This window comes from Equus przewalskii, chromosome X (genome assembly GCF_037783145.1).
Source record: "Equus przewalskii isolate Varuska chromosome X, EquPr2, whole genome shotgun sequence".
Taxonomy (NCBI): domain Eukaryota; kingdom Metazoa; phylum Chordata; class Mammalia; order Perissodactyla; family Equidae; genus Equus; species Equus przewalskii.
In genome coordinates, this window is record NC_091863.1 from 108,140,049 (window position 1) to 108,155,654 (window position 15,606).

At 43.7% G+C, this 15,606-nt stretch overlaps 1 protein-coding gene across 1 annotated transcript in view; it reads right to left on the reverse strand.

Moving 5' to 3' along the window:
• Positions 1 to 1,347: 1,347 nt before the first annotated feature.
• Positions 1,348 to 15,606, reverse strand: part of PLAC1 (placenta enriched 1) — a 174,106-nt gene continuing 159,847 nt past the window's right edge. The window contains exon 2 of the mRNA XM_070606298.1: positions 1,348 to 2,182. Within this exon, the coding sequence (XP_070462399.1) occupies positions 1,486 to 2,124 (639 nt within the window). The 5' untranslated portion in view covers positions 2,125 to 2,182 and the 3' untranslated portion in view covers positions 1,348 to 1,485. The remainder of the gene's footprint in view (positions 2,183 to 15,606) is intronic.

The following is a 15,606-nucleotide window of genomic DNA, read 5'->3' on the forward strand; positions in this document are numbered from 1 at the left end:
CCCTCACATTCAAGACTCAGTTCAAATGACAAGTCCTCAGAGGCTTTCCCTGACTGTTCTAATCCCTTCTCTAATTTCTCTCATATCATCACCTTGTTTGAAATTCTTCATGGCGAGCCAGCCCTGATGGCCTGGCAGTTAAAGTTCAGTGCACTCTGCTTTGGTTGCCCAGGTTCGGATCCCAGGTGTGGAACCACACCACTTGTCTGTCAGTAGCCATGCTGTGATGGTGGCTCACACAGAAGAACTAGAAGGACTTACAACTATACATAACGATGTACCGGGGCTTTGCGGGGAGAAAAGGAATAAAAAGGAGGAAGATCAGCAACAGATGTTAGCTTAGGGTGAATCTTCCCATTCCAAAAAAACACAAGACATGGATGGTTTTTGCTTTTGTTTTTTTGAGGAAGATTGGCCCTGAGCTAACATCTGCTGCCAATCCTCATCTTTTTGCTGAGGAAGCCTGGCCCTGAGCTAACATCCGTGCCCATCTTCCTCTACTTTATACATGGGATGCCTACCACAGTATGGCTTGCCAAGTGGTGCCACGTCCGCACCCGAGATCTGAACCAGCGAACCCCAGGCTGCCGAAGTGGAACATGTGAACTTAACCGCTGCACCACCGGGCCAGCCCCCAAGGCATCGATGTTATTTTTTAAAAAAAATTCATGGCATTTGTCACTATCTGAATTTCTCTTTGTTTACTAGCTGTGTGACCTCAATTTCCCTGAGCCTCAGGTTCCATTCACTTCCATATTCTCAGTGCCTAGAATGGTGCCTGGAATGTAGTAGCACTCAATGAATATTTGTTGACTAAATTTGCTTCTTTTTCCCCTTTCAAGTCTTTGAGAGAGCTAATGGATAGCCAAACTTGGGGGAAATTTCCTGATCACAAAAGTCAGGGAACAAAACCCCTTTCGAAGTACTGGCAGTCTGTCACTAAGGTATAAGATCCAGTCCTTGGCCTCAGGACGGTGGGATGTGACTTGAGTGATTCTAAGAACCACTGGTGGTTTAAAAATCACTAGTGCATCCTATGCCTTCCACGGATGAAAAGTGATACAGCTATAGATCGAACTAAGGAGGTATGTAGCTCAGTGCTGTTGAATGATGCAGAGTGTAAGTGAAATGGGGATACAGAGGGAGGGATTCCATTGGGGGACCTTAAAGGAGAGAAAAGTCACCCTAGAGACCAGGCACCAATGTTTGTAAAGCACTTAGGAAATGCGTGGCCCATAGTAAAAACTGTATATGTGTTTATTAAATAAAAATGCCCAATTGATATTTTTATGCCATCAGAATTTTATTTTCTCTTTTAAAAAAGAAGTAAAAATATAAAAGAACTTTATTCATGAAATGACCACAGGCTGCCCTTTCTCAAAAACACTCAAAAGAGGGCCACAAGAGCACTTATGTGTCTGATATTAGTAAATATTATACACTAATTTTAGAAAGAACATCTACAGGAGACCCCGAATCTGGGGATCACACGAACTCAATCAGGTCATCCGAGTGAAGAGATGAATTCTGAGAAATATCTTCCAAGGGAGAAAACTGCTCAGGACGGCCCTCCTGAGCCTCTTCTTGGTGACGTGGGGCCTGGACACGCTCTTCTTCGTTGAAGACACAAGGTGGACAATCACAGTTGGGCCTTTGGCTGGACTGCGACAATGTGAACACCTCATAGCATGTCTTGCCATTCTGGACCGTGGTCCCTCCCTCGCTGGCTAGTTTCACAGAGCAGGGCGTAGTGAGCCACGGGGACTTTTGGGGGGCAGTGCATGACACTGGGATCATGTACTTCGATGAGGTACCCTTCGAAGCATAGTGCAGCTCAGTGCTGTACATAACCACGTCCTGAGAGACAGCCTTGGCCCTGATGCCACATTCAGTAACGCGGTAGGTGAACTGGTAGGCGTGTGGCCGAACATGGTTGGCAGGGCAACCATGGCCCAAGTGTAACTCATGAAAATGCACATATACGTCATTGTTCAACAAGAAGGGATGTACCGTGACCATGAACCAGTCTATGGAGCACAGCACAGTCATTGGACTTTGTCCGGAACAGGCCGCCAACAGAGAGGTGAGGATGAGCATCCCTGCTAGCCACTGGAAAACTTTCATCCTTGTAGCTGCTCGGCTAACTGCATTCAGGAAACAGGCCGTTGTCTGGTGAAGGTTTCTAGAGCACACAAAAACACAAAAGGCAAATCATCTTATTGCCTATTGAAAGTTCAAACATGATCATTTTTTTTAAAAAAAAGGCTGTTCCTGGGGCTGGCCCCGTGGCCGAGTGGTTAAGTTTGTGCGCTCCGCTGCAGGCGGCCCAGTGTTTCGTTAGTTCGAATCCTGGGCGCGGACATGGCACTGCTCGTCAGACCACGCTGAGGCGGCGTCCCACATGCCACAACTAGAAGAACCCACAACGAAGAATACACAACTATGTACCGGGGGGCTTTGGGGAGAAAAAGGAAAAAATAAAATCTTTAAAAAAAAAAAAAAAAGGCTGTTCCTAAAATATTCATAAAAGGTTAAGAGAGTAGAACTTAAATGATCTCGCCCCCGCCCCGCCCCCTGCAAGAGGTTAGCATATGAGGTGACGGATGTGTTAATTAACTCAATGGGAGGAATCCTTTCACGATGTGTACGCATGTCAAATCATCACGCTGTATGCTTCAAATACCTTACAGTTTTGTCAATTATACCTCAATAAAACTGCAAAAAAGAAAAGGAAAGCATTCCTGCGAGAACTGAATTTTAATTCCATTGTTGGAACTCACGTGTTTATAGATGCCTACAATGGTTTCTTTCAGTGACTTTACCATGCTGTTTTGGTATGAAACACACATCCCTCAGATATAGCATGAGAGTCCACACTGATCAGGAGAGGCATCCCTTTGTGTGGAACCCCAATAAAAAAAGAAAACAGTTTTTGTGCCAAACATTAAATAAGGCGACAGGAGATACAGTTTAATTCAAGCTGGCAGCACTGCCCTCCTTAAGGGCCCGGGTGTCCTCCCGTATACTGTACTAACAAACCCCTTCCTATTGCCTTTTTTTTGGTTAGCAGCAAATTTAATTAAATAAAACCTAAGAAAAGATTGTGGTTTATTCCTGACAACCAAATATTGAAATTTTGCCAAGCGGCTCACTTTTATTAATTTTTTTCTTTTTTTGAGGAAGATTAGCCCTGAGCTAACTGCTGCCGATCCTCCTCTTTTTGCTAAGGAAGACTGGCCCTGAGCTAACACCCGTGCCCATCTTCCTCTACTTTCGATGTGGGACGCCTACCACAGCATGGCTTGCCATGTGGTGCCATGTCCACACCCAGGATCCGAACCAGCGAACCCTGGACCACCGAAGCGGAACATGTGCACTTAACTGCTGCTCCACCGGGCCGGCCCCACCAAGTGGCTCACTTAAACTGATCGCATGAATACTTCATAAACTGCAGCAGTAGCATCTTAAGTCACCATGACTAATAGATTCCCTGATACATCAGTCGGACACCTCGTAAAATAGTGAAATTGCAGAAACAAAAACATAGTGATTTTTAATTTTACATTTTTCAGTCCATATTACACATGAATACTACTCAAAAGTCCCATATTAAAGACAAGGAGTCCTGGGTTTCCACTTTCCATGTTGATTGAGAAGGTATTTCCTAAAATATTCTTTGTGGCCATGGTTTGTACCTCCTTGAGTCATAGCCTTTGCTTTGCGTTCTTCTTTTATTTTCACTAGCTTGTTCTTTTCTTTTTCAGTGGAAAGCTCCGTGGCCACTTCCGAGTCCTATTGCCTTTTACCGCCAAAGAATGGCAGGCAGAGTAGCAGGGAGAAAAAAAGAGCAATGCTAAGAACTAGTGTCTAAAACACAATATCAGAAGGAGGCGACAAATGACGAAAGAAGCAAGCAAGAGGAGTATCATCAGATATTGTCCAAGTCAGCTTTCATTTTAAAAGTGAAAATGACATAAATCAAATAGCAAAGTGCCTAAAATTTCATAGGAAATGTATATGTCTAAGTGTAGGGTTTTATTTTTGCTCCCTGCTGAGGGAAGTGACCCCTGCATAAATGAGTTCATTCTTTGGCTAATATTTTATTGAGCGACTACTACATGAGCAGCATTGTGCTAAAAAGCATCCCAAGACATTTCTTTCCTCCCCTTTTCTCCAGTTGCAAAAATGCAGCTCTTTCTCTTCCCTTGATATTGATGAATCTGCCGCATCCTTTAATGGAAACCACGGCACAGGAGCCCACCGGAAAAGTGCACTGGCCTGGATGAAATGCTTTGTTTCTAAGCCAGGCCCGTGATCTGACTGGTACGGATTGGGCCTCGCTCTCTCTCACTCTCCCGTTAGGGACTCCTCACTCTCTCGGGGGTGTTGGGATGTAACGAGAAGCCTGAGGGGCCTGCTTTCTTCCTTCTTTTCCTCTCTGTTCCTTCTGAAATCTCCTAGGACTGCTCTTTCGTTTTTCACAAAGCGAAAATGGAAGCAGCAGCAACAAACAAAAAAGCCAACCTTCTTACCCTTCCGAAAAACGAAACAAAATAAAATGACAACAACAACAACAACAACAAACCAAGTAAACTCTGATGCCGGCTGCTCGTGGATAATGACTCAACAGTCAAATAAACAAACCACTTGCTCCGGAACGATGCATGATATTTGCTGAGTTTCCTTTTGGAAGCTGAGATAATTACTCTTTGCTACTGCACCACTGTCTCACTGTCTTGGCTAAGGAAGACCACCTTAGCATCCTGAGCACGCCTTAGGAGTGGCTTTCTCTCCCTCTCTCTCTTTCTTTCCTTAACATCGTCTCACAGCCGGGACCTATTTGCTCTGAACAAAAACCTCCCCTTTAAGCAGTTCCTGGAACAGGCCTAGGAAACAATCCTTCAATTCCATTTTTGTTGTTCAAACCCCAAAACTGAGACCCAAGTTTAAGGCTGTGTTCTTGTCCACAGAGTTAAGCCATCCATTTCCTCTCCCTTCCTCCAGCTTCTTTCCTAGCCTCCTCCTCACTCTCATGAATAATCCAAATGAAGTCATAAAAAGTCGATTCCCCGAGAAACAAGACAGTTGTCCGGAACCGACCATTTTAGACTACCTCACCTCCCCCCACATCCACTCTTTGAATTACATTGCACTGAATCAGTCTTAAAGGAGGGAACTCAGTAACATTACTGAGTTTGCGTGTTTATTTAGTACAAATCTCCCAACTCAGACAGGACAGAATCTGTTTCCTCTGATTTTCTCATAGCCAGGAACAGATTGCCACATGGTGGGAGCAATAAATGGAGATGCCCATGTGTGTGACAACATAGCTTTGAGGTCAGGTAGAGCTGAGAAGTGAAGTCAGTGAGACCCAGGTTTAAGATGGTGCATCTCTAAGGGGAGGGGGAGGAGCCGGGATATTAGGAGGCGAGCAGAAGGTATTTGCTGATGAACTTGCTAACACCTAGCTCAATGCCACACTTGGGCAGCTGCTCCCTTTTGCTGAGTACAGGTCATCAGAACTGGGCAGCCTCCCTCCCCTGCGGCCTGCCATTCTCAGGGAAGGGTGGAATGCACATGTGTATGTGCGTGTGCGGGATGGTCATAAGTCATTCACAACACAGTGCCAATTCATCAAATCAGCTGGCTTTTCTAACATCTAGCTGAGATGTGCTGGCTGAATGGGCTCTTGGGCAGAGGAGTGGGGGGGGCTCTGATTACTGCGGGCAGAGGAAAAAGAGGGCCAAGAGGCTGAGATGGGAAGGGGGTGCCAGAAGAGACGGCTGTGTGGGGGTGCCAAACTGAAGGTATTTTTAGTCCTAGTTGGGGCTGTGCACAGCATCCCGGGCGCTGTGGACGGAATCCTATTTAAAGTCTCCGGAAGTCTGCAGAGCTGAGGGGAGTCGAGGACTGGGGAAAAAAAATGCAGAGAAGGGAGCGCTCACCTTGGGACTACTGTCCAGCTTCTTAGAGGCCGCTGGGCTGTTAGAAAGCAGGTCTCAGGGTTTGCATTACCACAGCCCCATTTTGACTTGATTGCAAATGATCCCTGTGACATTCCAGAAGCAATGAGCTTAGATGCATTTGTACAGCTGAGCAGGGCTCAGCTATCGGTACATACTGTCCTGAACTAAGCTATAGAGAGGCCAGCAAAACCAGAGCTGCTAATGACACCTGGCTGCAAAACGTTCGCTTTCTTTGCAGCTACGGAGTACAGTAGCTTTCTGTTTTTCCTAAATGTGGTTTATGCATATACATTTTCCATTAGTTTCTTTAAAAGAGTTTTCCTCCTACTTTTCAAGAACTCCCTAATAAGCCTAATTCTTAATAAATCCTTTATGTTTTTTTAAAAAAATCATGAAACGTTTCATTCTGGGAATGTGAACTCTATTTCTTAATGTCTTACAAGAAAGAGATTAGAGATCGGTCTAAACACAGAGCATTTTTTAGTCTCAGGAAGAAAAGGCTCTTGTTAAAAGAGACAAAAGCTGAAGTCCAAATTAGTTTTGCGACGCTGGTGAGTGAATTGAGAAGTGTAACACAAATCTCCTTGAAAGCAGACAGGATTTTTGCCTCCCCATCTCCTCTGATGTCGTTAGAGACACATCTGAACTCTTTGCATGGGGAATGGGGAGGGGAATTAGCTAAACATTTCCACATCTGGTTTTGGAACGCTTTGGAAAAAGAACTCACTCCATAGGCTCCTGGAAGCTTTTTGGGTCGACAGTTATTTATTTTTAAAATTCAGTATACTCATGACAGCATAGTTATCATTTGTATATTGTTTTCCCAGAATCTTGTTGTCAAAACAAAAGGAAACAGAGGGGAAAAGGAAACCAAAGCAGTGTGCAATTATCCAGGGAAATATAACTGTCAGGGCTTTGATTTGCAGCAAAGTTTGTCCACTCTCTCGCAGCTGATTTGAAGAAAAAGGAATCTGAGTTGGAATAAAGATTCTTTTACAAAACAAGAATGGGAAAAAGAATCCTAACACTTTGTGAACTCTTTCGTTTAGAAATTCAGATGGTCACATTCTGACTTTGCCCTGCCAACTATCTCAAGGTTTGGGAGACTTTTTAAATTGAGGTTCTTTTTAAAGCCCAGTTTTAAAGAATTAGTGGGTTTACTGCTCTCAAAGAAAGGAGGCTTGTGATTATACTAGTGACGTCGAAGGTACATGAAAGTGAGTTAGAAAATTAAATAACTGCTTTGGTAGAATTTACGTTAATTCTAAAGAATCTGGGTCCGGTTCAGTTTTCCAACCTCGTGAAGCACAGTGTTTAAGGAACCGCACATTATTCATCATTTTGCATGGGAGAAGAATTATGAACTGCTAATGCTTAACAATGTCCATTTTCTCAACAGAGGAAAACACCTTGACTCAACCCTAGAAAAGACTTCATTAAAATTAAACTGAAAAAGTAGTCATTAAAAAATGTTTTTCTGATTCTAAAAGTAACTGTAGAAAAATTGGGAGATATAGAAAAGAAAAAAGAAGAAAACATTCTTTGACCTCAAAATAACCATTGTTAAATTTTTGGTTTATACACTTTCAGGTTTTTTTGGGAAACAGTCTATATACATATAGAGGATCCAAAGTCACTTCTGGAAAAAAAGGGCAAGGCTTTTTGAAAGCTGTTTTTAATTTTTGACATTGAATTTGAAAGCAATCAAAGCATTATTCTTTGGGGGCCATCTGGTTTTGTTCTTATAATCTGTTAAGCTATCAAGCATAGTTTAAATGTCATGGTTCATCTCATGCACAAATAAAGGTTGCGAAATAGATAAGAGTACAAGCTCCTTGTAAGAGAGAGAAGCGTTCGTTGGGCCACAAATTTGGTTACTAAAAGGTGAGTAGTCTGATGTGAAATCAAACTATAATAAGGCTACACAACAAGGGTAAACCATACCCTGACTGAACACAAATATTTCCAAATAAATACAGAGAGTCGTACTTGAGTGGAAATTGCAAATATCAGGTCATGGGAACTCCCTCCCTTTCTTTCAGAGATGCTGAGTTAGTTTAATTTTAAACTTAAACGAAGGGATGTATTTCATAATTTCCATAAAATGTAAGGAAAAGCCCAAATGCATGCCCCTAATTCAGTTTGTTCTAATTTATTAATTTATTTGAGTTTGATTTTTCAGAAAACTACACCCTTGGCCACAAAGCCCCAGAGTCCCTTCTCATTTTAAAAGACAAGGTAAGTTCGTGTCTGTGCAGGGCTCCCAACTCCACAGCAGCTTGGCTGCATTTTTAAACCATTAGTAGTCTCTGGGGGTCTGCCCGGACCAGATAAAGGCCCGTTCGCCTGCGACGATTTCCCGGTGTTACCATCAGAAGGCAGAGGATTGAATCAGATGCTGCTTCAAGAGCTTCACCACCTTTTTGATACACCTGTGTCAATAAATGAGGGCTCTAGATGGCTTCCAAAAGTGGTCAGGCACATTCCTCTCCCCCTTTCAAAATCGGGATTTTTGGGTACAGGTTTTCTTAAAGTGAGGTGCACGAATACGGCCCCAGCTGAAGGCTGGGTGAAGTCCAAATCAAGCCACAGTTGACTTTACAGGCTGTTTGGCTAATTTTTAACTGACTTGACCAATATGCGTCTTTCTAAAACCCAAAGCTACCTTGTGTATGCCCCACCCAGAATGTGGCCACTTGGTGCATGTGTGTACATGTTGACTGAGGCCATTCACCATCCTTCAGCTCCTGAGAGGAAGAAAAGGCTTAGAAAAGGTTCTTTTGATAGGAAGGCTGTTGGTCATTATTAGGGAGCCTATAATTTGGGAGGCTGGCATGCATATTGGAGTAGGCAAAGATGCATTGCTTTGTGGCCAGGACATTGTGGGAAGAACAAATCTCTCTGTCTCTCTCTCTCTCTCTCACACACACACACATACACACACACACACAGAAAAAGAGAGAGAGAGAGAGAGAGAGATGGCCAGATGGCCAGACGGACACACACACATACGCTAAGGAGAAATGAAAGTCCAAATCTGTTTCCTGCTGTGGCCCTAATCCCTACTATTTTCCCCCATTCCTTAATCCTGGGACTGTAAATTCCTTAAGGAACTAGTCTACTTGGTCTACTATAGTATCTGGTACAGTAAGTACTCAGTAAATATTTACTGAATGAAAGAATGAATCAATAAATGACTACCAGAAATTGCTACCTGCCCCTGTGCCTCCTTGTCAAGCCCCTAAAGGCCTGAATCTGGTTACTGGCCAACATTTTCTCTGGCTTCTTCCCCAAACTCCCAGTTGAAAGCCTGAGACAGCAGTAAAGTCATTCTTGGTAGAGAGTGAAGGGCCCCTGTCAAGGGTCCCAGCCTATCCACTTGCTCACCAGTCTGCCTACTGGCCTCACTGATGCCCAGGACTCGACATCTGCCCAGCTCAGTGGTACTCACTGCCCTCCCAATTAGCTCTTAGCTAGCCACTCCAAATGGAGCCCGCACTCCTGATACTAGCCCCCAACTCCTGGTCATTATCCTCCTTCCTTCTGTCGAGCAACCAAACATAACCAGTGTCAGCATGCCTGGATTCGGCCATAGATTCATAGGCTATTCCCACTCCAATGGTCTCAGGCAAGTGAACTAAGTCAACTTCTAGAGGGAAGACAAGGTGTAACTCTCCTGTGGTCTGGCTTTACATGGGAGGAAAGAAGAAATTCTCAAGCCCTACCCAGACCAAGTCCAGGTAACTGAGAGACACAGCGTCATCAGCACCGGAAGTCTCAGGTTCACGAGGTACTGAAAAGTGATGGGGTGCCTAGAATGGGCTTGCTGGAGTCACTGGGTTGACTGAGGCAAATGGACACAGCCCTCTGAAGTTGCCCTGGATGGATTCCCTTAGAAGAGGGAACCAATCCACAGGCTGGATATCTCTTCCCCCTCAGAGCACATTCACATGTCCACTACCAGTTCTGAGTACAGTGGTAGAAATCAGAAAACGCCAGAGGTTCCTGGGAAATCGGAGGCAAGATGGGGTAAGTCTCCCCTACCACAAGTTGACCCTTGGCTCACTCTGGGCTGGGCTCTCTGCTCTGCCAATTCAGACTAAGAGAGAGATCCAGGCCAACTTCAGGTTTTGTTTCAGCATCCCCTGGCCTGAGTTCTCCCCAGAATGCTTTGCAGTTGACCCCATCTCCACATGTGCTATAATATTTTACTGGTAAATATCACTCTCCATTTCTCTCACCTTTACCTTTTATATAACAAAGATTTGGCTTTGGGTGCGACATCAAAATATCAAAATACTTGGGGCAAAGCGTCGACTTGGTACCTTCTTCATGCAATTAGTATTTGGTCAAAATATATGCCTAATAGGTTGAAATTGTGTTCATCATTTGCATATTATAATATAAAAATATTTAAAATAAATATATGAATAATATTAAAAATAAATATAAAAGGCTAACCTATTATACTATATCTGATAATATATACATATGTGACATATAAGACTATTAAAATATATATTAACAATAAAAAGAGGAGGTCCCCTCCCTCCTGGCAATCTATCTTCCTCTTAACAAAGAATAAAGGACTCTTTTCTGAAATTTTTCAAACTTTGAAGTTATGTCATTTGTCTGCAAATATATATGTAAATATATATATTTATAAATATATTTCCAGGTTGAATAGCATCCCCCCAAATTCATATGTCGAAGTCTTAACCCCCCAGTACCTCAGAATGTGACCTTATTTGGGAATAGGGTCTTTACAGAGGTAGTCAAGTTAAAATGAGGTCATTAGAGTGGCTTTAACACAATGTGACTGATGTTCTCAGAAAAGGGGCAAATTTGGAGCCAGAGACACACACAGAGGGAAGATGACGTGAAGACATGCAGGGAGAAGACGGCCATGGGACTGGTGTGATGCATTTGCAGCCCGAAAAATGCCAAGGGTTGTCAGCAGACACCAGAAACTAGAAGAGGCTAAGAAAAATCCTCTCCTAGAGCTGTCGGAGAGAGCACCACCCTGCTGATGCCTCGATCTTGGACTTCTCACCTCCAGAACTGGAAGAGAAGAAATCCCTGTTGCTTTAAGCCACCCAGTTTGTGGTGTTTTGTACAGCAGTCCTAGCAAACTCATAAATGTACTTTCTCCACAAATTGAACAGACGTTATGTGTCTCTTTCCGGAGATAAGAGCTTGTAACTGTTAAAGTTCGGACTCTGTGTCTTGCTACAACCTTAAATTTCATTTGCAGTTAGAAAGATGATGAGACAACAAGGAATGGACACAAAAAGTTAGAAAGAAAAGAGCCTGTCAAAGGGGATGCTAGTGCTGGTACTTGACACCTACTGGAGACATGGGATTACGGAGGGAGATTTAGTGTAATACAAGGACTTGTGTAACTCTAAAAGTTGTCCAAAAATGAACAGAGATGGCTGGTACAGGACTGAGTTTCCTTGGTTCCCTGAAGGCATTCAGATAGAGGCTGGCTGGCCGCTTGTCAGGATGGCTGGAGAGGGAATTCCTGTCCTATGTGGGAGGCCAGAGGACAGGGTCTTGAAGGTTCAGTCACAGAGTGCTGTGTGTGTGTGTGTGTGTGTGTATTCTCATGCACCTGTTCATAAGGTATTATCATAATTCATAATGTATTCATAATTGTGTATCTTATTGTGTTCATAATGGGCACATATATTGTGAACCCACACATGGGAGCGCACACACATACACACACACCTCATGCACGCATGTGTAGGTTTTACATACGTCTTTTTCGGACGGTCTCACAATGTCATTGATGTCCAAAGCTTCTACTCCTGATATATGGTAGACACTGTAATCCTGTCTACCTGGGACCGGGGTCCTCAGCCAGGTTTTTGCTGTGACTGGAGCTTAGTGATGTTGGTGGCAATTACAAGGGGAAGGTAGCAGGGGGGAAGGGAGGGCAAGTCATGATAGAGAGGAAAATCCTCAGAATAGGGCTTCCTGCCCGGCTCTCCAGAATGGGGGGCTGGCACGGCCTTTCGAAGCAGCATGATTTTTGAAAGCCCCGCACGGAGGGACGTCTTCACAATCCACCTGCACTGGATTGAAAAGGCCGGGGCTCTGCTCCTCGGACTACCGTCTATGGAGGCCTCAGCACAGCTATGGCAAGAGCTCAAAACAATACATATTTTCTATTTAACCTAGAAAGGAGTAGTAGCAATGACTTTCTTTTCTATGTTTACACAATGTTTTAAGCAATTGCATAATCCAAGGATTTTTCAGTTTGCCTGAACATACGTGGTTCACATATGGCAGCAAATCTCAAAAATATAACACTTTTCCTGTAATTTGGGTATGCGTTATTTGCATGGAGATCCCCCCGCCCCAAATAGAGTGCTCTCTCTCCTGTTACCGCCCTTGGTCCCTGTAGCCCTTCCATCAGGTCCCCAAGGAGGCATTGTACATTAAAGCTGTGGAAAGAGGGGCCCAGAAGGGCAGAGAGCCTTGGCCAAGATCAAGGTTGGGTAAGTTAATTTGGGCCTCAGGCCTACTCTGCCTGGTGTCTCTCCCCCTTTACAACATATACGAAATCGCAAGATATTATTATGAGTTAATCATTGTGGGGAAGGCAGGGAAAGTGCTGAAGTGGCTTGACCTATGGACCACTGCTCCAGGAGACATGGTGAATTCTGCCTCAGTGTCTGATGGCTGGGCTATTTCAGAGAGGGAGCAGGAGCGACTCGCAAACTCAGCAAAGGGAGCTAATATAGAGGGGCTCTGAGTGCAGCTTCTCACAGCTGGGAAAAGCTGGGAGACGCTCTAAGATGGCAAATGGCAGCGAGCAGCAGGGACCAAGCTTTCTAGAATAGCCCAAGATTTGAAAAAGACATGAGGAAGAATGGGGTATTCACAGGCTTTCAGGCAAGGACTGTACCACAGGCTGGACAGGGCAGACCCGCTTAGATACCAGCCAAGTACGTATTCATGCTTTCCCTGTCCCGTCTCACTTTTTAAAGTTTTCTTTTTGCCCCTAAGTTATGGAAACAAAGACAGAAACCAAGTCCACCAAAATTCCCCTGAAGAAGGAAGGAAATATGCTAAAGGGCTTTATGTGCATTGTCTCATTCAATCCTCACAGTAACCCTGTGTGGGAGGTACTATGACTAATAGCCCCATTTTACAGGAGAGGAAGTTGAGGATCAGAAAGGTTAGGAAACTCACTAAAGACACAAAACTAGTAAGTGACAAAGACAGGATTGGAAGCTTCCACCAGGTTCACAGAACTTCCAGAGTTTTCTTTCTAGTATATGCCAACGCTAAGAAAGGAAACACAGGGAAGGTGTTTAAGAATGAGGACACAAAAAAGAGGCATCAATTGTTTATGGGGATCAGAGTCTAGGGTGTTGCAGAGGTGGGGAAATTAACAGGTTTTCAAGCAGAGGAAATGGAGAAAAAACAGAGGCAATAAATGAAAGAGAAATTCAGAGGCACTCAGAGAAGATAATTCTAGATCACCGTTTATATTATATCACTCCTTATATTTTAGACTTCTTTAGAGCAAGCAGTCATTCCTGATACCAATGTAACATGTGCATACCCAGAAGAGAATGAGCCTCACGACGTGCTGTATAGCCAGGCCTTCCAAACTTATTTTGACAGGAAATGTGTATGGCTTCTGTGCAAAGCCATCAAATATGGCAGCCGCGAACTATGAAGAATGGCCTGCAAGCTCACCCAATAAATCTTTCTGAATGGAAAAAGGGTACCAATGCATTCTCAAACTCTTACATTTGCTACGGAAGTGGGACTCACACATTCCTAATTCCACCCTGAAGACAGAGATTGTGTCTCTTTCTGATTTCATCGTGTCTTTAAAAAGAATGCTGGGCTTCATTTACCGAGCCTGGATGTTTGCGAAGCTCCAGACAGGACTCGGGTGGGAGGGCGGGGGCGGACACACAGCCGAATGGTAGATTCAGTGGGTGACGTTTGATTAGTACCATGTTCTAAACAACCAGAGCTAGGCAGCCCCAGTGCCCTGACAAAATCTGGGTTTTCACAAACATTTTCGTGCTCCCTTAAAAATAAAAAAGCCTATTTAGTGAGTATAAAGAAAACTGCGGGGCTGGGGTGCTCTTCCTCCCTGGGCAAAGCCCCTAGCTCAAATGCTGGAGAAAGGAATTGAGCTTACTTCCCCAGTAATATCATCTGGCATTCTCTCAGACTCTTTATGAAGAATCCTATATTGTTCGAGCCGTGCTCTGGCTCATAATAAGAGTTGAACAACTGTGGCACCCACCTGTTAGAAATCAAGACTGGGGTATTAAAACCAGCAGTGCTGACCCATTAGAAGGGCCTGACCATTTTGCATGGAAGGCGAAGCTCTCCTAAGCCCAGGGATTAGCATGTTCACATTGAGACAATAACTGAAGCAGGTGCTCATTCTATGGGTTGTTCAGAGTAATTTTTCTGACTGCCGAGAGGTAGAAGCTGAAATAGAATAAGGGTACTGTGGACATGACCCCAGACAGGCAATTGGAAGATAAGGGAGAAAAATGAAAGACTGTCTTTATCGAGGGATATGGTCACTTGGAACGCACCCCTCACCAGTAAAGTACGTTTAAATTCTGAGTCTCTAAATAAGTAACACTTTCAAAAAGGGTCACCTTGTTGTTATTTATAAAATAAAGCAATTATCAGGGAGGAAGATTTCTCTTTTATCTCCCTCTTAGAGATTTTCCTTGTGGGCGATTGTAGATCTGGGGAGTATTTTTGAAGTAATCAAGTTTTAAGTAGCATTTATTATTTCTAAATACAAGGATTTATGGTTTTACTCTGTCTTGTTCTTAAGATTCCATGAACCTAAAAGGGTGACTGGAAATTTGGTGCTCATAACAGTCTTGTTCTGATTGCCCCTATATGGACGTGTCCTTGGGACTTCCAGGTTTGGCTAGTTTGATATTGGGGAAAATAAGTGGTCTTGGTAGGGAGGTTATGGAGGAGTCAATGACTTAACTCACTTTAATTATTATTTTTTTTTCTTTTTTGCTGGGAAAGATTTGCCCTCAGCTAACATCTGTTGCTGATCTTCCTCTTTCTTTTCCTCCACAAAGCCCCAGTACATGGTTATATATTCTAGATGTAAGTCCTTCTAGTTCTTCTGTGTGAGCCACCGCCACAGCATGGCTACTGACAGACGAATGGTGTGGTTCTGTGACCAGGAACCAAACCCGGGCCACAGAAGCAGAGTGTGCCAAACTTTAACCACCAGGCCATCAGGGCTGGCTCTTAACTCACCTTATAGGACAGAAATGGGGCAGATTTATATGGATATACTTACATGGACAGAAAAAGGGTGAGAAGAAAGTCTGGGGAAAGACTTTTCAAAATAATGAGGTCCTGGAGGGCTTAGGGCAGGTTAGCGTGGTAGCTGAGTGGCTCTGAGCTGTCAGAGAGACTGGAATAAAACCCTGGGCATGTGACTTTCTAGGCATTGCTTTCCTCACTTGTAAAATGAGGATAATGATAATAATGTTTCATAGAGTTGTTATGTTGATTAAACGAGACTGAGTGTAAAACTGTTTAGTATATTTCCCGACATATAAGTGCTCAGTAAGTGTTAGGTATTATTAAAATTATTACTGTTGAATAAAGAAAC